Source organism: Hemitrygon akajei, chromosome 3 (genome assembly GCF_048418815.1).
Source record: "Hemitrygon akajei chromosome 3, sHemAka1.3, whole genome shotgun sequence".
NCBI classification, from domain to species: Eukaryota; Metazoa; Chordata; class Chondrichthyes; order Myliobatiformes; family Dasyatidae; genus Hemitrygon; species Hemitrygon akajei.
In genome coordinates, this window is record NC_133126.1 from 112,171,902 (window position 1) to 112,199,327 (window position 27,426).

Consider the following 27,426-nt stretch of genomic DNA (forward strand, 5'->3'; position numbering starts at 1 on the left):
GAAGAGGCCACAGACCGATGCCCCCCACCCCCATGGTGGGTATGGGGCTGCTCGATCACTAGCCTGCTCCGCACTGTTTTGGGTACGCAGGAGAGAGACCGGTCATTTTGAGGGATAATCTCAGGAGTCCACTATTCCCCATCCAGCCAGACATTCCCATCTCTCAGTGCAATCATCGTCCTGCAACATCAAGGCAACAGGATCCAGTTACCAATTAGCCCACCGGCAGCCTCCAATTGCTGTACCTTCATTAACCAACAGGCTATCTCTGTACTTTTGTCTTCTAACTCTGGGACAACCGCAAAGCTTCCCCCATGGTGGAACAGTGCCGATTCAGCACCTCCACTTCATTCTTAAGGTCCACGATTGTCTTGTGCTGGTACCACGATGGCTGGCAACAGCCAGGAAGTATCCCTCCAGTTAAATATGATGGCAGAATATAGTATTAACGGTAAGACACGTGTGGAGCATCAGAGGGATTTAGTTTGGGAGCCAAGAGGTAATGTTGCAGCTATATAGGACCCTGGTCAGACCCCATTTGGAGTACTGTGCTCAGTTCTGGTCGCCTCACTACAGGAAGGATGTGGAAGCCATAGAAAGGGTGCAGAGGAGATTTACAAGGATCTTGCCTGGATTGGGGAGCATGCCTTGTGAGAATAGGTTGAGTGAACTCGGCCTTTTCTCCTTGGAGTGACGGAGGATGAGAAGTGACCTATTAGAGCTGTATAAGATGATGAGAGGCATTGATTGTGTGGATAGTCAGAGGCTTTTTCCCAGGGCTGAGATGGCTAGCATGAGAGGGCACAGTTTTAAGCTGCTTGGAAGAAGGTACAGAGGAGATGTCAGGGGTAAGTTTTTTTTCCTCAGAGAGTGGCGAGTGTGTGGAATGGGCTGCCGACGATGTTGGTGGAGGTGGAAACGATAGGGTCTTTTAAGAGAATTTTGGATAGGTACATAGAGCTTAGAAAAATAAAGGGCTATGGGTAACCCTAGGTAACTTCTAAGATAAGGACATGTTTGGCACAGCTTTGTGGACCGAAGGGCCTGTATTGTGCTGTAGGTTTTCTATGTTTCTATGCTAACCTTTCTCCTGGGAAATCCCAATGTGCTATGTATGCATACCCCAGGGAATCTAACTGGTCTGACCAATCTACAAGCATCCCATAACCCATCAGTGAGACTCCCAAATCCTGCACTCTTGTTGGTCCACTCAGGACTTGGCATTGCTCATACAGGGGTCCTCTCTCTTACATGATCTTCTAAAGATATTCATCTTCTCAAGTGGACAAACCCTGCTTGCAGTGCCAAATGTAACACGGAATCAGGTTCCCAGGTTTAGTGAGTGAGACAGAAGACAATGACTATGAAAAATCATTTATTTACAAACAGTAAAAGATTCCACCAAACATCCATGCTCCTCTGAGTTACACAGATTCCAAAACTAAATATTCAACAAAGAGATATTTAGCTAAGACCCTTAAGTCTAAAGCATGCTTTCCCAAAAGTTCTTCAGCACTGGTTTCGACCTCAGTGTGAAGTGCGCTCCAGGAACTAAAGGAAAGAAACCATGCCTGAAACAGGACTCCAGTGCCCTGGTGCGCAAACCAACCAATGGGAAACAGCGATGGCAACTTTTAAACGGGCCAGTTAATGACTGACATGGTGGATGCAGCTTTCAACCAGTAAATAAGCCATTCTCCACATGACACCGAATATATATCCAGTCACTTAGAATACCATCCAATAATTTATGTACAGGTAAATTATAACAAGGTATTCTAAGGGATGTTTATGTTGGAGTCAGTGGACAGGACTGGATTCAGGTCTTCGGCTCTAAATGAATATGCCACATTTGTCACTGACTTCATTAAAACCTGTGTGTACGTGGGTGTGCCTACGCGTACATACATGAATCAAAAGCCATGGATAAACCAGGAGATTCATAGCTGCTGAGGACAAGATCTGTGGCATTCAAGTGTGGTGATCCAGGACTATACAAGGCGGCCAGGTACAACTTATGGTGGGCTATCTTAAGACCAAAGGAACAATTCTGATTAAAGTTAGAGGCTGAATTGGAAGCATGTCAATTGTGGCAGGGGTTTCAGTCCATTAGTCCCAACAAAGTGAAACCTAACATCATGAATGGCAGTGATGCTTCACTCCCAGATGAGCTTAATACCTTTTCTGCACATTTTCAAAGGGAGAATAGAACTACAGCTATAAGGATACCTGCAGCATTTGGTGACCCTGTGATCTCTGTTTTGGAGGTCACGTCAGAACATCCTTCAAGAGGATGAATGTTCACAAGGTGACAGGCCCTGATGGTGTACCTGGTAGGGCTTTGAAAACCTGTGCCATCCAACTAGTGGATATGTTCAAAGACATTTTCAATCCCTCATTGCTATAGCCAGAAGTTCCCACCTGATTCAAAAGGGCAACACTCATACAAGTGCCCAAGAACAGCAGGGTGAGCTTCCACCCAGTAGCTCTCACATCTATGGTGATGAAGTGCTTTGGGAGGTTGGTCATGGCTAGAATCAACTACTGCCTAAACAAGGACCTGGACGCACTGCTATTTGCCTTTCGCCATAATGGGTCTACAGTGGATGCAATATCATTGGTTCTTCACAGGCCTTGGATCACCTGGACAGTACTAATTCATATCAGGCTGCTGTTTATTGACTACAGTTCAGTGCTTAACACAATCACTCCTACAGTTCTGATCAAAAAGCTCCAAATCCTGGACCTCTGTACTTACTTCCCTTTGCAACTGGATCTTCAACTTCCTCACCAGAAGACCACAGCTTGTGTCAATTGGAAATAATATCTCCACCTCACTGATAATCAACACTGACCCAGCTCAGGATGTGTGCTTAGCCCACTGCTCTACTTTCTCTACACATGACTGTGTGACTAGGCACACTCAAATGCCATCTATTGTTGGCAGAAATTCAAATGGTGTCGAAAAGGCATACAGGAGTGAGATAGTTCAGATGGTTGAGTGGTGTCACAGCAACAACCTTGCACTCAGTGCCAGTAAGACCAAAGAATTTATTGTAGACTTCAGAAAGGGTAAGACGAGGGAACACACACCAGTTCTCATAGAGGGATCAGAAGTGGAAACAGGAAGCAATTTTAAGCTCCTGGGTGTCAACATTTCTGAGGATCTATCCTGGACCCAACATATCAGTGCAGTTACAAAGAAGGCATAATAGCAGCTATATTTCATTAGGAGTTTGAGATTTGGTAAGTCACCAAAGACACTCTACAGATGTACCATGGAGAGCATTCTAACTGGCTGCATCACCCTCTGGTATGGGGTGGGGCACTGCACAGGTTCGAAATAAGCTGCAGAACATCGTACACCCAGTCAGCTCCATCATGGGCAAAAACCTCTCCAGCATCCAGAATATTTTCAAGGAGCAATGCCCCAAAAAGGCAGCATCCATCATTAAGAACCACATCACCCAGGCCATGCCCCCTCTCATTGCTACCATCAGGAAGGAGGTACAGGAGCCTGAAGGCACACACTCAATGATTCAGGAACAGCTTCTTCCCCTCTGCCATTCCATTTCGGAACAGACATTGAACCCATGAACACTATCTCACTACTTTTTTTTGCATTACTTATTTAAATTAACTTTTATATATATTTTTCAGTTTTTATTATATATTGCAATGTACTGTTGCTGCATAATGACAAATTCCACGACACATGTCGGTGATTCTAACATATGTTGTGAAATGCACAATGTAATGTGTTGACAGCTATTAAATGTCATCCTGACCTTAAAATTGTAACATCCCCCTCGAACTGAATGATACCAGAATGGCTTACTGAGGAAAATCAGAGAAATTTTAAGGACTCCACAAGTATTGGAGATAAAAACCCACATATACAGTATGTGCAAAGTTTATAAGAATATTTCCAAGCTAACTCGCTTCTTGTATTCAGACACCCACTGTTTTCCCACAAAATGTGGTGCCGAAGTTCAGGGAGTTTGTGGTTAGCATAGGTATATTATTTCATTTTTCACCATACAAGAGCAAGGGTATTTTGAAAAAAGCATGAGAAAAATACAAGAATACTCAGTCCAAGATAAAAGTGGAAGTAGATTCAGCCACAATATTCAGAAGTGTATAAATACTCAAGACGAAAACTCAGTTTACAGTCCTGGAATTTTGCCACAATTAGTTTGGGCCGAGTGGTCATGATATTTTTGTCCCAAATCATGGGAAAATTGAGAATAAAGACACCAAGAACCTGTGGAAAAACACACCACTGTAAGCATGATTGCATATAAAGAACTAATGTAATGTTATACATACAATCCAATGATGCTACATGTCCATTGTGAAGTCTTATTCAGTGGAAGCAGCAGTCAATAATCAAAACAACAGTGTTATATTGTAAACAGGCCTTGCAAAGTTAAGCAGTCAGGTGTAGCATATGTGATTTGTAAATGTTAAATGAATGTCTGTCAGGTCAGATGACCCTAGCTCTTTATGATCTTATAGCACGTGGGGCCTGTTAATTTCTGTAGAATGTCTGTTAATGAGAAACACTAAGAATGTCTGTTAATAGAATGTCTTTCTTCAGGCTTATTGCTTATATGTAAACATTAAAGTACTTTGTAAACTCAAGTAATGTTTTCTGTTACTAGATAAGGAGGAGTTAAAATGACTGATTTATGGGGTTATGCTTAATGCTGTGCTAATGGAGGAGAACAAAGTGTTTGTCTCTCCACTTCTGAAGCTTGTGGATAGACTGTATTGGATTTTCTTTGAACTTTCACAGGAACTGGGATCGTGTCGCTGCCTGCGACCAAAGGCTGGTTTCATCAATCAGAATTCGGAGTTCCCCCGACAGCAGCAACAGTCAAGTGGTGACCAAGAACTGTGAGCCCAGAAATCTCTGCTATGTAGTATTTTGTCTGGTTTACTTGTGCTTTTTATTTTATGATAATAAGTTACTTAGTTCTGCTTGTACGCTTGTTACCACATCTCCTGGAAACTCAAATACTTGGGTCTGATTAATCCAGCTCATTACACCAGGCTAGTTCAAATTATGTAAAAATGTGATTTCAAAAAAGCCATGAAGATTTCTGAAATCTTCAAAATCACGATATCCATGGCAACCATTAAATCCACGGCCAAATTCATGGTAGTAATCCATTCCAAAAAGGTTGGCAACTTCACCTTTTAACAGTTTCTCATTGTTTTTAAATTAGGATTCAAACTGGCCATGCATCCATACAACTCTCAAAAGTAGACTGCAGCACAGAACGGTAGACAGTAATGTTGCAGCTGTCACAACTAACGCATGCTTCTTCTGCCCAACAGGAACCTCGAGTGTTAAGATTTCTACAACCTGCGAAGAGTCAGAATCATGAGATACAAGGAAGTTTGTTAACAGGCAGCAATCACATCATTCTACTGCACCTCCATTCTCACAAATCTCAAGCATCACTATTTTCCTGTGGTGCAAGCACTTATGAATATCTGCATGTTTCAGAAGCAACAGCAAACTATGGACATAAAAACATTTATTATACAAAACTAAATCTCCAAATTAGAATTCCCCAATAAGGAGCGTTATTTATGGGAGCAGAAATCAGAAAATCATATAGAAATTTCAGTAAATCCAATGTGTGATGTTCATGGCGTTTAAGTTGAGACCTGTAATTCTGGGGTTAGACAATCATTTCTGACTCAAGTTATATAATATCAACACCATGAGACAAGGCAACCACATTTTAGACTATCACCACGACTGGCATTTATCCAGAAGTATTAAGAAGTACAAGTGTGAACAAGTAACTTCACAGTAATGTGTTTCAAGAATCTAGGGAATATAGGGACCAAAAGGACTGAATGAAGGAATACCATGCAGAGATGTGCTAGACAAACAAAACTTCCCGTTCCACATAATTCTAAGTAATTAAATTCAGAATTTGATTTTTTTCTGTTTTTAAGTAATGTTATTGATTATACCACACTTGCCATAAAGAACTGTCAACATTTCCATTCTGCAGAGGACAAATAGAAAATGCATTCTCAAAGAGATTACAGATTCACCTAATGGGATTCATTAAGTAACGTTAAAGAAACTGTCAACTTACATTCTGATAGGTAATATTCACCCACTGATAGGCACTGGGGTTGCTCACTGAGCAGCGATCTTCAGACACACTAAGGTTCCATCTTATCTGTACTGGATTATCTGTGAGAAACAAGAGAGGACACACAGAAGGCACAAAATCAATGAATTATTAAATAGTATCTTATATACTTTCTGACCAAAGTGTACATCTTAGGGAAGATAAATATTCAAGTAACTAAGACCAATGTGCATGATTTTATATTATGTGTAAAGAAAAGGATAAAAGAAGATTATGTTCCAGAGTTTTAGAGACTTTAGATATCACAAGTAAATTTAAATTTCTAGAAGTTTCAGGAGTCTTTTGAAGGAAAGGGAGAATGACCAATAGAAACCAAGTTTACCTGGATAATTACAGCCTAGTTTGCTTAACATTAATGGTATGGAAATTTTGGTACTAATAATAAAATTCCCCACACACTTGAGATTCAGAGATGGTTGGAAGTGGCCAGCATGGATTTATCTGCTGTTGATAAACATAGCATACTTTGAGGACATTATATAAACTATAAATAAACAAAATCCAGTGGATGTTAAGAAAGATGCTGACAGAGTATTTCATTAATCATTAAACAAAGATAAATTACAAGAATGGTGTAGCAATGGAATGAACACATACTAGGTGGCAGAACAGAATGATGAAAGAACAGTTTTACTATGTGGTTAGAAATGGTAGTCATGTCTTTGGGCCACTGCAGTTTACCAATGCTTCAAATATTTTGACAGGGACCCAGAGAGAATAGTGTTGGAATTTGCAGAGGATATTTAAGTGGCAGGAGTAATACTTCAGTAAAACAAAGAAAAATGCATAAATAAGTGGAAGATTTGGGCTAAAAGGTGGAATTCAGAATCAACAAGGTGGGAGCAGAAAAGAAAATTAAAGTGACAGGACAGCAAGATCAGGGTCATGTTTATAGACGGAATGGTGCCACTGTATAAAGCCGCTGTGCAATATGCAGTTGCTCACACTCAGTGCAGATGAAATCACATCATTAGTGTGATACAGTGTACCATACCTTATAATAAATAACTGAAAAGACAAGAGGCTGCAGATGTTGGAATCTGAAGCAAAATACAAACTGCTGCAGGAATTCAACAGGGTAAAGGATTATCAACGTTTTGGGCCAAGAACCTGCATCAAAACTGGAACAGTGAAAGAATCAGTCAATCATTGTTTCTAACAGAGGTAGAAAGAGCAGGTGTTGAATCTTCTGTACTTGCACTAAAAGGTATTTAACAAGTGAAATTTGGGGCTGAGGAGTACGTCATGGACAGAATTGTCCTTTGGAAAGTTGAAAAAGAAACACAGAACATATTTGGTTACAGCATTTTACTGGTGGTGATAAAAATTATTAGGGTGATCAGGAAAATAATGAGTAAAGAACAAGATCCTGAAGGAAACAGTGGGTCAGGCAGCATCTGTGGAGGAAAATGGACGGTTGATATTTCAGGTCTAGACTCTGCATCTGGACTCAATTGTAAGCCAACTTCTTGGACCAAGACCCTTTAATTGGTCTGCAATAGAAAGTCAATGTTTCGCGTTCAGATCCTTCATTTGAACTGCACTACCTGACTCAATGAGTTCCTCCAGCATCTTGCTTTCTTCTCCAGATTCCAGCATCTGCAGTCTCTTGTATCTCCAAGAAAATCATAAGGATGATCCACAGTAGTTGGAGGCAAGCGTGGTGGAAGAATGAAGGGCACTGAGCAAGAGCAGTGATGCAAGAAGTGGAATGTACATGGTCAAAGCTCCTGAAAACTGCAATGAAGGAAATCCTTGGTGTGGAACTTGTATCATAAACACAAGAGATTCTGAGCAACACACACAATATGCTAGCAAAACTCAGCAGGTCAGGCAGCATCTATGGAGAGGACTAAACTGTGGATGTTTTGGGCTGAGATCCTTCACAGGTTCTGGTATGTAGATGCTTCATCAAATCAGATGTAAATGTTTTGGAACAATTGCAAGAATGGAACAGAATATTTATAGCAGGCAGAATAGAAAGAAATGTGATCAAGGTAGCTAAGGGAGTTGAACAGGCTTATCATGCATATAGGGAAAGAAAAACCAAGGAATAGGTGAGAAAAGGGTTGAAATTGGCAACAGATTTCTTATTTCAGGACAAGGGCATGAAATCGGTCATGTAGACATTAATCTACAGAATAAAAACATGAGGGACTGGTTTGAAAAGCCCCAGAACAAAGAAAGATCACACATTCAGGGATGTGTAATAAATTACTTTCCAGCAATGTTTTCATTCTAAGTTTAAAAAGAAGACATTGTTAGCAATTCTCTGGATTCATAAAGCTCGTTTTATATATTGTTTCCATCAAACAATTATTTTAGAAATAGGATAATAATGATTTTATACATACTATAATTCTAGAACTTCTATAACTAATTTATTCTCATATACATTCTTCATTTCACACTCGTTAAAACTAAGTAAAAAATGTTTTGCTTTTTCTAGTTCATGATTCCTTAGTATGACCCAATTGACTTACTCAGTCAGCTTGATAACGTCATAATTACTGATCATAAGAGATTCATTTGAACTGACAACAACTGACACCAGCCAAGGGCAAGTCAATGTGATAGAGCTTGCAAGCTCTTAAAGGGTGGGTTTCTTGGAAGTCGGACATATCTGCTATCTCGTTGTCTGATTCAATTCACTATAATTCTCCATGTATGTTTTCACTAGCTATAGAGACCCCAGTAACATAGAATTATACATTGGAGCTGCTGCTAGTTCTTCATTAACTGACGAACTTCAACAGCAATGATGACCTCAGCACCACTATGTCAGGATGGAAAACAATCTAGACTAACCAGTGACCTTGATGGAAAATGAAATGTAGGAAGCACATACAGATGCTAGATATAGATACAGCTTAACTGTTGTTGCCACAGCCAAGTAAGCTAGCTAAACACCTGGGATGAATAACAACTGGTTATTTTAGAATCAAGTCTAAATTACTGGGAGAGGTGTAAGACATAGTGAGAGGATAGAAAGGAATTTATTCATTCACAATATAGGTACGTTCAGTACTCATCCCAAACTACCCTTGAACTGAGAGACTGCTAGCTCAACTGAAGGCAGATGTGAGTCAACATCAGTTCTGCAGCTCTGTAGTTAATAATGGGCTGGGAAGAGCAGGGACAGAAGAGTTTCTGCCCTAAAAGGACATTAGTAGATCAATTGGGTTTGAAAATAATTTTGTAGTTTAGTAGTCACCAACTAGTAGCTGATTTTAAATGCTCTAAATGGTGTTTGTACTAGTGCCTCTCAATTGATCAGTAATTTAACATCAAGCTCACAGATATTTCAAAGGGAAAAAAAACCTAACAACATTCATCCTTGTTTATTTGCTACCTCTTTGGCAGTGAATCATCAAGTGTGGATGCGTAAGGATGACCAGTGTGTTGGTTTCCTCTGTAGCAGTTGGTCGATGGTACCGTATGTGCACTGGGACTGTGCCAACAAAATGTCCAGGGTTGCTAGGGTCAGGATTGAGGTAGATGATAACTGTGTGCACAGGTGATAGGTATGCTGGAGCTTCAATATCGATCTCCTTCTGAACAAATACCTGTACAGCAATCACAAAACATTAACAACTAGAAACAAACAATAGCAAATGTTGCTGTTTAACATCCAAGTGAATATTGCTCGAAAGATAGTACAACCAGTTTATGTGTGTGTGTGTGTGTGTGTGTGTGTGTGTATATATATATATATATATATCTATCATATAGTACTTCGGCTGAGTAAGCAAAAAGGATGTGTGAAGATCAGGATCTCAAACCTAGTCCAAATCTCATAGCTTGTTTTCCTAGACTCTGCTCTCTCAAAGCTGGAAAAATACCACTAATGACAGCTCTGCAAAATATTTCAAATCCACAGGAAGGATCGACAAAACTACATTACAGCCTTTTCCAGGCCAAAATACTAAGCACTGAGGTTGCAGTTATACTTTGTTGGCTTGAATGGGCAGTCCAGATGGCTTGCATCTCAACACCAGACTCTCGAAACAGGCAATCCATTCCCAGCTGTGAGCTTGGCAGGTGCTCAGGAGAAAAGATTCACCAACGTTCCCAAAGCCTCCTTGAAAAAATACAACATTCCTACTGACTCAAGGTAGAGAAGGAGTATTGGATTGGCATAGAGAAACTCAAGTTGTGGATGGAAAGGGTTTGAAGGGATGTGCACTGGGGCAGCTCAGGTGGGCAACTTGGATAGCATCAATGTGTTGGGCTGAAGGGCCTGTTTCTATGCTGCACAATCTTAAAATTCTGACAGGACCTGACAGGCTGGATGTATGGGGAGGGGGTGAGGTGGCAGATACTTCCCTGGCAGAGAATACAGGGTAACTGGTTCAAAGTGAGATGAGCTGAAGTTTCTTCAACTGTAGGTAAATGGGACTAGCTTTGGAGGGCATCTTCATTAGCATGGACAGTTTGGACTGAGAGGCCTATTTTTGTACTGTATTATTCTATGAATTCAACATGGAATTACGCCCCCAGACACCAGTGAAGGCAAATTGGAGGTTATATTTAGTGAGAAATTTCTAGGTACAGGGTGTGGGAGAAAGGGTGGAAAGATGGCATTGAAATGAAAGATGAACTTGAAGGGCTGAAAGGCCTGCTGATGCTCATAGCTTCCAGAATGTATTATGGAAAAGTGATTGGCTTTAACCTGGGAAAACAGGATTAGAATAGATGAGGTCAGACAACTTCACTGCATCTGAAGTATTGTCTGCAATTCTGGTTGCCCCATTACAGGAAGGAAATGGAGGCTTTGGACAGGGTGCAAGAAGGAATTCTCCAGCATGCTGCTTGGATTAGACAATACTAGCAATAAGCAGAAGTTAGAGAAAGTTGGGTTGTTTTGTCTGGAGCACTGGAGGATGAGGGGAGATGATTACAAAATTATGAGTGGTATAGACAAGGTGGGCGATCAAAATGTTTCTCCTGGGTGGAAATGTCAAATATAGAGGGTAGTGTTTTAAGGTTAGGGGAATGTATAAAAGAGATTTGTGAGGCAGGCTTTTTTTTACAGAGAGTAGTAAGTGCTTTGAAAACTCTATCAGGGGATGTGATGAAAAGAAATACAACAGCAATATTTAGGAAGAATTTAGAGAGACACATGAACTAGCATCATGGTCAGCACAGACACGATGGGCTGAAAGGCCTGTTCCTGTGCCATTTTGTTCTATGTTTCATGTTCCATAAAAGCACATGAAAACGATGCGGAACTGGTAGAAGAAGCACACCACCTCACACATTACCAAACAACACATCCTCTCAGCCTGCCGGTCCAGTCACCTCAGAACCCATAGAACAGCAGTGGAAGCTATTCATACTCAATCCTGAGGGACAACTTGGAAAGAAACTGCTATTAATACTGTCAAAGTAAACAGTACCACTTATCAATCAGGACATCCACTAGCAGTAATCATTTTTCTCATTTCACTTCTCTATTTCACAGTTTGACTACATGCCAATTACATTCGAACTCTTCCATGAATATATTCATGCATTTAATTTATTTAGAGATGTGGCACGGAAACTGTTTTCCAACACTGGCGAATTACACCCATGTGTACTTACCTACTAACCCGTATGCCCCAAAGCCAAACAGCGTTGTTTTAACTTTCACTAACCTGACCCATTACCAGTGTTTCTCTTTCCTCAGATGCTGGCTGACCTGCTGGGAATTTATAGCATTTTACATATTCCTTTCTCTAATATCAAGCATTCAGGATATTTTAATAGCTGCAAAATTGCCTTGTGAAGTGCTCTACTGCACATTTGCAAGGCAAAGGCAACTTTTGCAAAGGTAATTGAAAATATTTGAACATAAATGTTATCATATTTTCATATCAATTGTAAGCTACATTGTTGAAACCTATTATTTTTTGATGGAACTGTGGTAATAAATTTGCATATGCAGAGCCTGGTCTTTCACAAAGATGACAATAGTTTTGTTTTACATACACTATAATAATGCTGCACATAACAATAAACTGTATTGTTAATATTCTTAGCACATACTCCACTCTCTATCATAAGGGTAACATGTACAAAAATAACTACTTATGCCCTTAGTACTAACAGAAAGATTACATTTCTCATACCTTTGTATTGCTATGTTCACGCAGTGATGCAAGCTCATATGGATCTACATAAAGTCCTTGGGGCAAATGCTCCTTAATCATAATGCAGCAGTCATGGTGAGCACCTTCATTAAGCTTAACGTCTATCAGTAGCTCCCTATAAACAAGAAATCAAACACTTTTAGTAAGACTTAACTATTCATCAACCCATGCCCCTATTCTTATTAAACATATGAATAGTGCATCAAACTTTTTTATGTTCTACTTCTTGTTCTGTCTTTTTTTTTAGCTCAGTGCATATAAAAAGCGAGTGTGAACTTTGAAAGTGTTACTTTTTATTAATCAAGTCTCATACATGTAGGCTAAACAATCACATGAAGGTGAAAAGTGTTTTAGGATGGCTTTTGAGCTGAGGAGGTCATTATTAAGGTGCTCTTTCCTGCGAGAACTTACATTCCAGAACATCCTTTGGCCCTTTTATCCACTGCTTAAAAGGTATGCTGGATCCAATGTCAAGTACATTTTAGTCTTAACTACAAATACTATAAATCTTCAAATACTAGTGCAAAGCCCACTAAAAAACAGAGTTATAGAACAACTTTTGAGGTGTCAGGAGGTCCTGAAGGGTGGTATAATGGAACACAGCTCCAGCAACCTGGGTTTGATCCTGAACTCCATTGTTGTCAGTGTGGAGTTTGTAAATGCGATTTTTGTAACCTACTAATTGGCTATCTGTATACTCATGAAGCTCTCCTAGGACTCCATCACAGATGTATCCATGTGCATGTGTACATGTCGAACCAGTCAGCTGCAAGGAAAAGTTTGTGAACCCTTTGCAATTATCTGGCTTTCTGCATTAATTACTCATACAATGCGGTCTGGTCTTCATCTAAGTCACAGTAATAGACAAACACAATCTGCCTAAACTAATAACACACAATTGTACTTTTCATGGCTTTATTGAACATATTGTTTAATCATTCATATTCCAGGCTAGAAAGAGTATGTTTGTATCAGACACAAAGAGGAAAGTCTGGGTGGTATCCACAGGAAGTCCATGATCTCATAGAAAATGGTAACTCAGTGTATGTTCTCCATGTGAGTTCCTTCCTCGGTGTTCCAGTTTTATTAGGGAGCGTGCGAGCCTGTGCCAGGGTGAACGATTCGTTTTTGGTGTGCTACAGATCATAGTCTCTCTTTGGGGGCTTTGCTATTGCTTGCTTAGTGGGTGGTGGGTGCTGATGCTTTTTGTTGAAGAATGTGTGGGTGGGGAAGCGGGATGAAGGTTGATGCTTTGCTGCTGCTTGTGTGGGGGGGGAAGGGGCTTTGGGATTCAATCAAACAAGTCTTATTTCACATCAAACTGTAAAACTCATTGGCTTATTCTATTGAGAAACTGAGGTATATCCCTCTTTAGAGTTATAGGCCTTGAAATTATGTTTGATTACCCAAAATAATTTTTCAGTTTTACAAGCATAAATGTGATCAAAACATGCCATGTGAGCACGCATTAGCTGTACAGCAGATGTTTAACAATATCTACATCCTTACAATCCTTACCGATGAAACCCATTCTTGACAATACTTCTGTTCAGACTCACTGATTGTAGCCAGGGTTCGGAGTACAAGGGGTCACCATCTGTATAAATGACAGCATATACACGATAATACGATTTAATTATTACCCTACAATCAAGCATCCAATCCTTGCTTCAGTATTTATCAGATGATAATAAGCAAGACATGACTTTCAAATTTAGCATATTCTAGGCCAAGGGTGGAGAACCTTTTTGAGAAATAATATGCCAAATTGCTGATAATCTTCTAAAAAGTTTGCTTGTGTGTCATGTTAATTTTGAGTAGAGATTATTGATGATTAATGAATTAGTGACAATAATAATTAACTTTTAAGGGTAAAGGATGAGTCCTGTTGCCTATTTACACACATTCATTGTTTTACTGTTAATAAGAGTAAAACAGAGACAGGTTGAAATAAATGCAGCATTTAAAAATAATTGTCCAAAGATTATTAATATTCTTTTAAAAAGACAATTGAAAAATAACATCATTTCTAAATAGTATTGTTATACCTCATAAGAAATGTAAAAGTGAATTTATAAGCTTTGGTGCATATGAGAGTTCTTTGCTGGTGTATCTGACATTCTGAGCAAACTTGAAAGGATAACCACAATTTAAAAGTATCTTGTTGATAAACTTAAATATCATAGTTTTACTGATATAAATGAAATATATATATGACAAAAAATTTGCATGGAGGCATAATGAGAGAGAGAGCCTGTGGCATGTCAAAGTGCTGGGTTATGGATTGCAGATCATGGGCTCTTTGCTGTTGCTTGCTTGGTGGGTGGTGGACACTGATGCTTCCTGCTGGAATAAAAGGGGTGGGGTGGGTTAATGCTTTACTGCTGCTTGTGTATGCGAGAGGGTGGGGGGCTTTGGGGCTCTAACATTTTTCTGTCATTCACTCTTTGGAGTTTTCTTCTGTTTCATGAATGTCTGCGAGGAATAAAAATTTCACATTGTATACTGAATACATTCTCTGATATTAAATGGAACCATTGAACTACATAGTGTATTTAACATTAGTATCACTGAAAATCCACTGCTCACTCACAAATATAAGCAGAGCGAAGCCAAAGCCAACTGGCCCAAATACTGATGTGTACACCAGGTCTACAAGGATTTCAAAATGTATCATCTGACATCACGTGCTCTCGCAACCGCCTAGATGACGTCTAGCCGGCATGAGACATTTCCCGTGACAACACCTCAACGCTCTCTGGTAGTAAAAAATGATTTGTTGCTTCACCTGCCAGTAAAGATAATCATTATCTATCTTTGTATCTTTTATTGTGGGTAATATTAATGCCAACAAAATTTTGGCAGGTGCTCAAGTTTGTTACTCTTGTCTAGGCACAAGGTATCTTAATTTCTAGCAGTTTGCAGTCTACACTCCCTCTCCTTTTAATTTTTCTAAAGCTTCCCAAAATTACACTACTAGATTCCAGTAAACTTTATAAATTACCATTATAAACCCAGACATCAAGGAAAAGGATGCCAGATACGCAGTGAACATCAGAATGGGTGACAAGATGGTTTTAGAAAAATGTTAAAAGGAAGACAAATAAAATTCTAAAAATCAGCATGAAAAGGAGAGCAGTAAGTGAAGCACTTCTACGGTGCTTGTCACGGCCTCAGATATCCCAAATCGTTTCGCAGCAATCAACTTTTTCAAGATGCCAGTTGAGGCTTAATGCATAGGAGGCCTGTCTCTAAAGCTGAAAAAGCTGTTCTCCACTAATGAAACAGGATCCAGGCTGACATCCTTGTAAAGGAACACTACATTGGAAGCAGGTGTTGGCTTTTGGAAGAACCATATTAACATGAGGCTCTGAACTCGCAGGCTGGTGGTTAGACTCACTTGTCAGAAGTGGTGTGAATATTGCTTTGCCACTTATTAACCCTTGCCTGACAGTTCATCATACCCTGCAACATTTTCAAGTCTTGCTTCCTTCTCTGAGGAACTTTATTTATGAATTCAGTTAGTAGAGAGTATTCCTTCTTCATTTTCACTGACCCTGGAGGTCACACTTGGACAAATTCTGCTTTGATATTAAGAACAATCACCCTCACCTCTTCAGCCTGGTTTAAGCTTTACTAAGGGTGTGAAGTCTATTTGTTACGATCCAGCAACAATGAATATATAATTGAGACAGTTTTTTTTTATAACAAATAAATATTTATTAAACACTGCTAAAAAAAACCCCAAAAGTAAACAAAATACTAACTTAACCGGAAGTCGGCTGCTACACGGCAGCTCGAACAGCTCTTAAAGTGATAATGCGAAAACAGTTCTTTAAAGTAGTATTGCAAAAAGTCCAAAATGATTTACACAGTCAGTTAAGGGAGAGACTTTCCTTGAAGTAATTGAGTCCTCTTTCGCGACGTTACTGCTGATCCCAGCCGGAGTATGCTTTGCCGAGGGATTTACGATTGAAGGAAATAAAATGGCTTAAAGGCACTGACCTTTCCTTGACGAAACTCTGCATCCAACTCTTTCTGCTCTTTTTTTGACAAAGCAGGAGTTATCATGGACACAAGTTTCTAATTCCTCGTACGAAGATTAAATAAAGGTCGAACCTGCTTTACAGCCGACAACACCAACTTTCCTCGATTCTTCAGCTTCCCGAACTTCAATAAATCTTCATTCTGCACTGGACTGAACTGAACTGGCAGTATTGTAGCAAAACTGCCGGCAATAACCTTTGAGATTTAAGGCAGAAAGTAAAACTCCACTTTAAAACAAAAACTGCGTCATAACATTGAATACGCAGCAAAACGGAGTCACTGAACGAATTCAACCACGAACTGCCCTGCGTCACAGGGAGGGGTTCTCCTTTTACACCCTGTTGAAAAAACCATCACTGACCTCTCACTGGTGGGAAAATTACATCACCTCACCATCACAAGACCATTACCTCATGCCCAGCATAGCCTCAATTACATCATGGTCATGTGACAGACACAAGATACCCACGGGTACGTAACATATTTATGACTAAATACTGCTTGATATCACCGTTGATGGCTTGTCCTATTATTTTGTTGTCATAAAATTGCTCTTAACTTTTGAAAGCAACACCAATCCTACATTTTCCCTTTATTAATAGTTCTTCTAACTTCCCAGCATTATCCTAACCACTGATCACCACTGAAATTATGTCAATGAGCTCCCACATTGTGACAATCTAGTAGTCACCACTCAAATGAAAAAAAATCTACCCTCTCTTAAATCCACACCATCAGACCAGAAGTAACAAAGGTCTAGATTGAATGAGGTGCTTCAGCAATAAAGAAGCTGAGGAAGGAGCAAAGTGCATTAATGCTAATGAAGATGAAAATATACACTCAATGTAGTACAGATACGTGGTCCAAAAATAAGTGACAACAGGGTTGCAAGCAACCTTGTTGACTTTTAGAGACGTAGGAATGGAGATAGTGATTTGATAACAAAGATTCTGATGGAAACTCAAGATAATATGCAGAGACAATTTACTAGGATGTTACCTGGGTTTCAGCACTTAAGTTACAGAGAAAGGTTGAACAAGTTAGGTCTCTATTCATTGGAGCGTAGAAGGTTGAGGGGGGATTTGATCGAGGTATTTAAAATGTTGAGAGGGATAGATAGAGTTGACGTGAATAGGCTGTTTCCATTGAGAGTAGGGGAGATTCAAACGAGAGGACATGATTAGAGAGTTAGGGGGCAAAAGTTTAAGGGAAACACGAGGGGGTATTTCTTTACTCAGAGAGTGATAGCTGTGTGGAATGAGCTTCCTGTAGAAGTAGTAGAGGCCAGTTCAGTTGTGTCATTTAAGGTAAAATTGGATAGGTATATGGACAGGAAAGGTGTGGAGGGTTATGGGCTGAGTGCGGGTAGGTGGGACTAGGTGAGATTAAGAGTTCGGCACGGACTAGGAGGGCCAGAATGGCCTGTTTCCGTGCTGTGATTGTTATATGGTTATAATATCTTGGTTTCATAACTATTTATTTGGAGGAAATTTATGCTTATCTAATATAGAGGTTAGACGAACAATGTGCCAATTGACCCCCACCAGTCAGGTTGTGCTTTCTTCTCACCATTGCTATCAGTAAGAAGGTGCAGGAGCCTCGAGACTCACATCATCAGGTTCAGGGAAGTTATTACCCCTCAACAATCATGCTCTTGAACCAGAGGGCATAACTTCACTGAGCTGTTCTCACAACCTATGGAACAACACACACAAAATGCTGGAGGAACTCAGCAGGCCAGGCAGCACCTATGGCCTCCTCCACTGTCTCACTTTCAAGTACAGTTTATCTCATGTTCTTAATATTTATTGCTTATCTATTTTTTGTACTTGCACATTTTGGTGTGTTTTGCAAACTTCCATTGATTCTATTATGGTTATTGGATTCACTGATGATGCCTACAAGATAACAAATCTCATGGTTGTATATGGTGACATAAATGTACCTTGATAATAAATTGACTTTGAACTTTTGAACTTTGAACCAAGGCAACATAGAATATTGTTTTAAAAACAACTTTATTAGAAAGCTGATGGAGCCAGACTCAACAGTAACTTCCAAAACAAATATTGTATACTTGGACAAAAAGTATACTGACAAAATTGTTTTAAGAACATCAAACAGAGAGATCTATGTGCAACTTTATTACAGTTGGCAGGTCTGTATATGTTAATTTAATATCAAATTATGCAATTTTACATTGATAATAATTTATGCTTGCCTTGTTTGTTTTCATTGCATTTATATCCATGACAAAAAAAATTGTAAGCAATTTGGGCTCTGTATTAGCAGAAGGCATTTAATAAGGTCCCACATAGGAGATTGGTGGGTAAAATCAAAGCTCAGGGCATCGGGGGGAAGACATTGACATGGATAGAAAACTGGTTGGCAGATAGAAAGCAAAGGGTAGCGGTGAATGGGTGTTTCTCAGAATGGCAGGTGGTGACTAGTGGGGTGCCACAGGGCTCGGTATTGGGACCACAGCTGTTTACAATTTACGTCAACGATTTAGATGAAGGCATTGAGAATAACATCAGCAAATTTGCTGATGATACCAAGCTGGGTGGCAGTGTGACATGTGATGAGGATGTTAGGAGAATTCAGGGTGACTTGGATAGGCTGGGTGAGTGGGCAGATACTTGGCAGATGACGTTTAATGTGAATAAGTGTGAGGTTATCCACTTTGGGAGTAAGAACAGGAAGGCAGATTATTATCTGAATGGTGTAGAGTTAGGTAAGGGAGAAATACAAAGAGATCTAGGAGTCCTTGTTCAACAGTCACTGAAGGTGAATGAGCAAGTGCAGCAGGCAGTGAAGAAGGCAAATGGAATGTTGGCCTTTATTACAAAGGGAATTGAGTACAAGAGCAAGGAAATCCTCTTGCATTTGTACAGAGCCCTGGTGAGACCACACCTGGAGTATTGTGTACAGTTTTGGTCTCCAGGGTTAAGGAAGGACATCCTGGCTGTAGAGGAAGTGCAGCGTAGATTCACGAGGTTAATTCCTGGGATGTCTGGACTGTCTTACGCAGAGAGGTTAGAGAGACTGGGCTTGAACACGCTGGAATTAAGGAGATTGAGAGGGGATCTGATTGAAACATATAAGATTATTAAGGGATTGGACAAGATAGAGGCAGGAAATATGTTCCAGATGCTGGGAGAGTCCAGTACCAGAGGGCATGGTTTGAGAATAAGAGGTAGGTCATTTAGGACAGAGTTAAGGAAAAACTTCTTCTCCCAGAGAGTTGTGGGGGTCTGGAATGCACTGCCTCGGAAGGTAGTGGAGGCCAATTCTCTGGATGCTTTCAAGGAGGAGCTAGATAGGTATCTTATGGATAGGAGAATCAAGGGATATGGGGACAAGGCAGGAACCGGGTATTGATAGTAGATGATCAGCCATGATCTCAAAATGGCGGTGCAGGCTCGAAGGGCCGAATGGTCTACTTCTGCACCTATTGTCTATTATCTATAAGTATGTACTGGCCATGGAGAGGGTCCAGAGAAGGTCCACAAGAGATCCTAAAGGCTTAATATATGAAGAGCCTTTGATGTCTTTGGACATGACAATATATTGCAAAAAGATTCAGGTAGGGGAAATTTTATTGAAACATAATAAATAAGAGCAGGAATAGCTTTCTGGCTTATAGAGTATGCCCTACCATTTAATAAGATAATGGCTGACCTGGCTGGGGACTCTGGTCACCTACCTGTCTTTCCCCCATAACCTTTAATTCTCTTACTTTTCAAAAATCTATCTAACAGTGTCTTAAATATACTTAATGAGGTAGCCTCCATTGCTGCCTGGGAAAAGAATTCTACAGATACACTATGCTCTGGGAAAAGCAATTTCTTTTCATCTCCATCCTAAATCTATTCCCTAAATCTTGAGGCTAGGTGCCCTAGTTTAGCCTCACTTACTAGTGGATACAACTTTCTTTCCTCTATTTTATCTGTTCTTTTCATAATTTTATATATTTCTATAAGGGTAAGACAAGGGAACACACACCAGTCCTCACAGAGGACATGAAGTGGAAAGAGTGAGCAATTTCAAGTTCCTGGGTGTTAACATCTCTGAGGATCTATCCTGTGCCCAACATGTTGATGCAGTTACACAGAAGGTACGACAGTGGCTAGATTTCATTAGGAGTTTGAGAAGATTTGGTATGTCACCAAAGACACTCACAAATTTCTACAGATGTACTGTGGAGGGTATTCTGACTGGTTGCATCACTGGCTGGTATGGAGTCTCCAATGCACAGGATCACAAGAGACTGCAGAAGGCTGTAGACTCAACTGATTCCAGCAAGGGCAGTGCCTCAAGAAAGCAGCATCCATCGTTAAAGGCCCCACCACTCAGTACGTGCTGCCTTCTCAAAGCTACCAGCAGCAAGGAGGTACAGGAGTCTGAAAGCGCACACTCAACGATTCAGGAACAGCTTCTTCCCCTTCGCCGTCTGATTTCTGAATGGACATTGAACCTGTGGACACCACTGCACTACTCTTTTTGCACTACATATTTCATTTAAATGTTTTACTTACATTTATATATACTTATTATAAATCACAGTTTTTATTATTACCTATTGTATTGTACCACTGCTGAAAAGACAACTAATTTCATGACACACGCTTGTGATATTAAACCTGATTCAATTATCCCGACGAAGGGTCTCGGCCCGAAACATCAACAGTGCTTCTCCTTATAGATGCTGCCTGGCCTGCTGTGTTCCACCAGCAGTTTGTGTGTGTTGTTTGAATTTCCAGCATCTGCAGATTTCCTCATGTTTGCTCAATTATTCTGTTCTCCTTTACACTTGAGTACTGGAAATTACATTAAACAATCTTTAACCTTAAACAATCTTGAACCCCCCCCCCCCCACCACCCCAAACCAGATATCCAGAACCTGGTGAACCGCCTTTGCATCATCTCCAATGGCAGTATATCTTTCTTCAAGTAGGGAGACAAGAACTAAACACAGTCCTCCAGGTGCAGCCTCACCAGTACTTGTACAATGCCAGGGTAACCTTCCTGCTCTTAAATTCATTCCCTCCAGCAATGAAGGCCAACTTCTTAATAACCACAAAGTACACTGCAGATGCTGTGGTCAAATAAACACATACAAACAAGCTGGATGAACTCAGCAGGCCGGGCAGTGTCCGTTGAAAGGAGCTGTCAAAGCGAAGGGTCTTGGCCCGAAACGTTGACTGCTCCTTTCAACGGATGCTGCCAGACCTGCTGAGTTCATCCAGCTTGTTTGTACGTGCCTTCTTAATAACCTGCTACAGCTGCAAACCTTCCTTTTATCATTTATACACAAGCACTCACGATCTATCACCATTTAAATAGTAATCTGATCTTTTATTTTTCCTTCCAAAACGGCTGACTTCGTATTTACCGAATACTGAAAGGCCTGGCTCGAGTAGACGTGGGAGGGTGCCTCCGTTCGTTGGGGATCCCAGGGCACAGCCCCTAAAGGGACGTCCCTTTAGAAGTGAGATGAGGAGAGGTTGGTGAATCATTATTACAGAGCTGTGTGGATGTCACGGCATTCAGCGTATTTAAGACAGAGACTGACAGGTTCGCCATGGATAAATGAGGTTGAGGTAAAATCAGCCTTGATGGAATTATTCTGCACCGGCTCACCCCGCAGCGTCCTCCCCTCCCGACCTGGTACGATCCGGGGCCGGACCCTTTGCTCATCCTTACCCTGAGCGACCCCCGCACAAACACAGCCGGACAGCAGCAGGAAGACCACACGCAGGCCGCCCATCAAAGCACAGCGTCCTCGGCAGCTTGAAGCCCCCTGCCTCGGCCTGTGAAAATCCAATCCAGACTTGCAATTCAGATCTGGCTCGAAGGCGAAAATATAATCATCTCAATTCATCAGAAGACTTCATAATTCATCGAAAATAATTATACCGACATTTTCGTGTTGTTTATTTTTCAGGCATCTTATTAAGCGCCCCGATAGCGCGGTGTTTTCACAGGTCGGGGCGTCGGGGTTCCGAGTTCAATCCCGGCGCCACCATGAAATGCGTGGGATTTCTCCGGTTAAAGGCCAGAGACCTACCGCCTAGGCTAGGGTGAAATCGGCGTTGTCGGGGAGCGGTGCGGCTCGAAGGGCCTATATTGCTAAATAAATAAAACGTCCCAGAAAGATAGGCCTGGTTGTCAAGGGAACGAGGCCTATTTCAGTCTGCTGGCGGTTTGTATCTTCAGCAAACTAACTGCTGTTTGAGCAATTAGTTTTTTTTAACTGCTGATTAACGAGTTTGATACTGCTAATGTTTTATTATTAATTGTAACAATCATAGTGAAATGTAAACAGCACTACGAGTTTATTCAGACATTCGCAGTTATGGGGCGTTTATATTGTTTGAACAACACACACACAATGCTGGAGAAACTCGACAGGCCAGGCAGCATTTATGGAGAAGAGCAAACAGAAGATGTTTCGGGCCGAGACCCTTCAGCAGGACTGGAGAAAAACAAATGAGGAGTCAAGATAAGAAGGTGGGGAGGGGAGGAAGAAACATAAAGTGGTAGGTGAAACCGGGAGGGGTGAAGTAAAGAGCTGGGCAATTGATTAGTGCAACAGCTACAGGGATGGGGGGAAGGGGAGGATCTGATAGGAGAGAACAGAAGGCCATGAAAGAAAGAAAAGGGAGAAGAGTATCGGAGGGAGGCAATGGGCAAGTAAGAAGATAGCATAAGGTGAGAGGGGAATGGTGAAAGGGGGCATTATATGTCACTCCATTCTTTAAGAAAGGAGAAAGCAATATAAAGGAAATTATAGACCATTTAGCCTTATCTCAGTGCTTGGGAAGATTTTGGAGTCAGTTGTTAAGGATGAGGTGATGGAGTACTTGATGACGCAGAACAACTTAGGGCAAAGTCAACCCTAAGGGAAAGTCTTGCCTGATGAACCTGTTGGAATTCTGTCAGGAGATTACAGGTAGTATAGATAAGGAGGATGCAGTGGATGTTGTATATTTGGACTTTCAGAAGGCCTTTGACAAGGTGCCACACATGAGGCTGCTTACCAAGTTAAGAGCCCATAGTATTATGGGAAAGTTACTACATGGTTAGAGCATTGACGGATTGGTAGGAGGCAGTGAGTGGGAATAAGGGAGCTTTTCCCGATTGGCTGCCAGTGACTAGTGTTGTTCTGCAGGGGTCAGTGTTGCAACTGCTTTTTGTGTTATATATAAATGATTTAGATGATGGAATAGACAGCTTTGTTGCTAAGTTTGCAGATGATATGAAGATTGGTGGAGGGGCAGGTAGTGTTAAGGAAACAAGTAGGCTGCAGGACTTAGGAGGATGGGCAAGAAAGTGGCAAATGAAATTCAGTAATGGAAAATGCATGGTCATGCACTTTTACCAAAGAAAATAAATGTGCAGACTATTTTCTAAACAGTGGGGAATACAAAAATCTGAGATGTAAAAGGACTTGGGAGTCCTCGTGCAGAACACCCTAAAGGTTAACTTGCAGGTTGAGTCAGTGATTCTGGAAATGAAAGGGTTATCATACGAGGAAGGTTTGATAACTCTGGCTCTGTACTTACTGGAATTTAGAAGGATGAGAGGGGATCTCATTGAAACCTTTTGAATGTTGAAAGGCCTAGACAGATTAGATGTGGAAAGAATATTTCCCATGGTGGGAGAGTAGGACAAGAGAGTACAGCCTCAGGATAGAGGGGCATCCCTGGAGACTACCCAGATGGAATATAAGATGTCCCTCCTCCAATCTGAGTGTTGTGATGAGGCTTGAAGTTAATTTAAAGTTACTGACCTTGTCCACCTCTGATCCTCCGATGAGTACTGGTGCATGGACCTCTGGTTTCCCTCTCCTGAAGTCTACGATCAGTTCATTGGTCTTATTGACATTGAGTGAGAGATTGTTGTTATTACACCACTCAGTCAATTTTTCAATCTTGCAACTGTTTGCTGATTCTTCACCCCCTTTGATACAATCCAGAACAGTGGTGTCATCAGCAAACCAGAGCAGGGGGCTAAGCACACATCTCTGTGGTGCTTCTGTACTGATGGAGATTGTGGAGATGTTTTTCTCAATCCAAACTGACTGGGGTCTGCAAGTGAGGAAATCCAGATCCAATTGAACTGGGATGAGCTTTCCCAGGACTTGAAAGTGAATGTTACACACAGTTCAGAAGATCTATCTGCTGTCAGCCACAGAAGCAGTGGAACAGTATTATTTAGCTCACCATGTCAGGAATGTGGAAAATTAACCAGCGTTTGGTGGCCAACCAATGTGAACAAAAAAAATCAAGCTCAGTCTTGAGGACTTGCCAAGTTCCTTGTGGACATGCTCTGCACAGAATTCCATATGATCAGTGTCTATGAATTGAGGTTGCCAATTGTTCCCCAGCCATTCACACTGAAACAATACAGGTCATTTGAGATGTAATATCTACATTCAGTACTGCCACCATTACCTGCCATTATAAAGTTTCAGAAGACAGTATCATGATTTGAATTTATTATTTTCCCCCAAAAAGGATATTTCTTATAAATTATTCATCAATCCTTTTCAAAATGTAGAAATTCATTCTGAAGATACCTGGGGACCTTCGGAGATATGACTGATTGTCATAACACCACTGACTCTCTAATCGTGCTGATGAATTGACTATGGGTTTTGAGTTCTGCAGCTGAAACAAAATGGCCTATATTCCAAGAAAGTGTGGTATTAAATTTAAGCCACCTACTATTGTTTTAATCTATGAAGATGAAAGTACTAAGAAGACTCGGCAAAGACTGATACCTATTCGAAATTTCTCCAGATTTTCAGGTGAGGACATTATTTATATTGAATCATAGCTAGCCCATTCAACATTGTAGAAATGGGATAGATGCTAAATTATTGACTGGTTCTACAGTGCTGAAGATAGGATGTTGTGAAGTATTGGATGTGGGTGGAAAAACTTCCTACTTGTTAGATGATTTTAATAAAGATTTACTCTACAACTTGGAGATTATCTTGATTAAAATATAAATATCATTTAATCAAGTGTGTTACACATTTGCCATAGGTATAAATTTATGGGAGGCAATTATGTTAATGCAAGGTAACACAAAGAATCAACTCCATAACAAACTATTTGATTAAATCCAGTAGAATATATTGGTGCAAGAATGTTGATGGCCTGTGTTCAACAAATTAGTAGATCCCTTCTATTTCCTTGTCCTCATGTAGTGCAAATGACATAAAACTGAAGGTAAGGGAAATCAGGTTAAAACAATTTAAAGCAAAATTAACTGAAAGCTGGAGTAAAAGGGTTTTGCAAACTGGATCAAATACAAGTAAGAAATAAATGTATTCATCTGCCTTTTTTATGTAAATGGAAAGTAAAGTGGAATGTACAAAATACCATGTCAAAAATCTTGATGTGTATCCTAGTGGCACAGAATTTGCACAAGGAGTAATTTATAATAATAGAGAAACTAGACATGGAAAAATATCATTTGTTCTACTGGAACCTATAAAGTGAAATGGTACAAAATTTGCTGTTTTGACCTGTTGCGTAGCTCTGAAAAATCAGATTTTCTTTTGAGTTATGACCAAAGCTGCTTCCATTAGCATGTTAATCCTCTTTTTTGAAGTTCTACTCTTCAGCATTAAACCATATTCAAAGAAAGTATGAGGTCAAAGGCTGTAGCACAATAAGGCCGACTGATCATGTTGAAATCATGCTGACTGTACTGATATTGGATAACCTGTTATTTTTTTCTTGCTGCATTATTCTAAACAAGAGAAAATCTGCAGGTGCTGGAAATCTGAGCAACACCCAAAAAGTGCTGGAGGAGCTCAGCAGGCCAGGAGAAAAATATAGTCAACAACACACACAAAATGCTGGTGGAACACAGCAGGCCAGGCAGCATCTATAGGGAGAAGCGCTGTCGACGTTTTGAGCCGAGACCCTTCTCCCCAAAATGTCAACAGTGCTTCTCCCTATAGATGCTGCCTGGCCTGCTGTGTTCCACCAGCATTTTGTGTGTGTTGTTGTTTGAATTCCAGCATCTGCAGATTTCCTTGTGTTTGCTCTAGAAAAATATAGTCGACGTTTTGGCCCGGAATGTTTGTCCATAGATGCTGCCTGGCCTGCTGAGCACCTCCAACACTTTGTGTGTGGTGCATTATTCTTAACTCCTGTTGAGTCAACAATATTTAAACTTTAAAAAGGAATACAATGAAAGAAAGATTTGAATATAAACACGGGATGTAATATATAGTTTTCCTTTTAAAAATCTTTAATAGATTGCTGCCGAGCCGCAGAAGAGATTAAGAATAACCCTCGACACCAAGTATATCTAAATGGAGTGTCACAACAGCAGCTGCAGAAATTGTTACACCTACTGAGGGACAGCCTGAATGGGCTGAGTCTTGAAAAAAGTTTGGAGGCATTCATGAGGACAAACTCTATTAACCCAGAGGAGGACCTCAATAAACTTGATGACAATGAATTGGCAAAAAAGAAAAAAATAATGGATGAACTGTTTGAAAAGAACCAGCGAAAACCCAGTGACCCAGAATTTGTTTATGACCTGGAAGTTGACTTTCCACAGGATGACCAAATCGAGTCATGTGGCTGGGATGATGAAGAGCAAGATGGAGAGATTTGATTGATCATTCATTTTAAAAAATTGTCAGTGTGAGTGTCATGTAATAATCCAGAGATGAACATAATAAAGTTATAAATGTTCAAACTGATGCAATTTACATGGAATTCCATCCAGCCAATCAGAGCATGATGTCATCACTTTAAAATAAACAGCAAATGTTGAACAGCATATTTGGGCCAGAGGTAGAAAATCTTTAAGTGTTTACGCACAATTTGAAAATAATCTTCAAAAAAATGTTCTTGTATGCCATGTTAGTTTTGAGCACAGATGATCACTGAATAATCAGTTACAATAATTATGGTCTTTAAAGAGGAAAAATAGTGAATCCTGTTGCTTATTTATGTGTATTCAGTGTTTTATTATTAATAAAGTATAACAAGAACAGATTGAAATAAATGAAGCATTTTAGGAAGCCT

The 27,426-nt window shown here is 40.3% G+C and overlaps 2 protein-coding genes across 2 annotated transcripts; one reads left to right on the forward strand and one right to left on the reverse strand.

Annotated features, from left to right (window-relative positions):
- Positions 1-1,360: 1,360 nt before the first annotated feature.
- pigx (phosphatidylinositol glycan anchor biosynthesis, class X) lies at positions 1,361-24,829 on the reverse strand. The gene is made up of 7 exons (XM_073038997.1): positions 24,823-24,829; positions 22,070-22,210; positions 13,835-13,913; positions 12,296-12,431; positions 9,535-9,748; positions 6,123-6,223; positions 1,361-5,371 (listed from the first exon to the last, which is right to left on the reverse strand). Exons 1-7 carry the CDS (start codon positions 24,827-24,829, stop codon positions 5,228-5,230), a joined length of 822 nt encoding a protein of 273 aa, XP_072895098.1. The 3' UTR covers positions 1,361-5,227.
- Positions 21,892-27,098, forward strand: cep19 (centrosomal protein 19). The gene is made up of 3 exons (XM_073040593.1): positions 21,892-22,568; positions 24,929-25,178; positions 26,646-27,098. Exons 2-3 carry the CDS (start codon positions 25,049-25,051, stop codon positions 27,008-27,010), a joined length of 495 nt encoding a protein of 164 aa, XP_072896694.1. The 5' UTR covers positions 21,892-22,568; positions 24,929-25,048; the 3' UTR covers positions 27,011-27,098.
- The last annotated feature ends 328 nt before the right edge of the window (positions 27,099-27,426 follow it).

Excerpts from the sequence above, each read along its gene's own strand:
- pigx (XM_073038997.1), bottom strand. Across the intron at positions 6,224-9,534 it reads GATGATTCACTGCCAAAGAG|ATAATCCAGTACAGATAAGA; the intron begins GTAGCAAATAAA and ends TGTTTCTCACAG. Across the intron at positions 5,372-6,122 it reads TGAATATTACCTATCAGAAT|GTTGTAGAAATCTTAACACT; the intron begins GTAAGTTGACAG and ends GACTCTTCGCAG.
- cep19 (XM_073040593.1), top strand. The coding sequence starts at position 25,049 with ATGGCCTATATTCCAAGAAAGTGTGGTATTAAATTTAAGCCACCTACT. Across the intron at positions 25,179-26,645 it reads AAATTTCTCCAGATTTTCAG|ATTGCTGCCGAGCCGCAGAA; the intron begins GTGAGGACATTA and ends AATCTTTAATAG.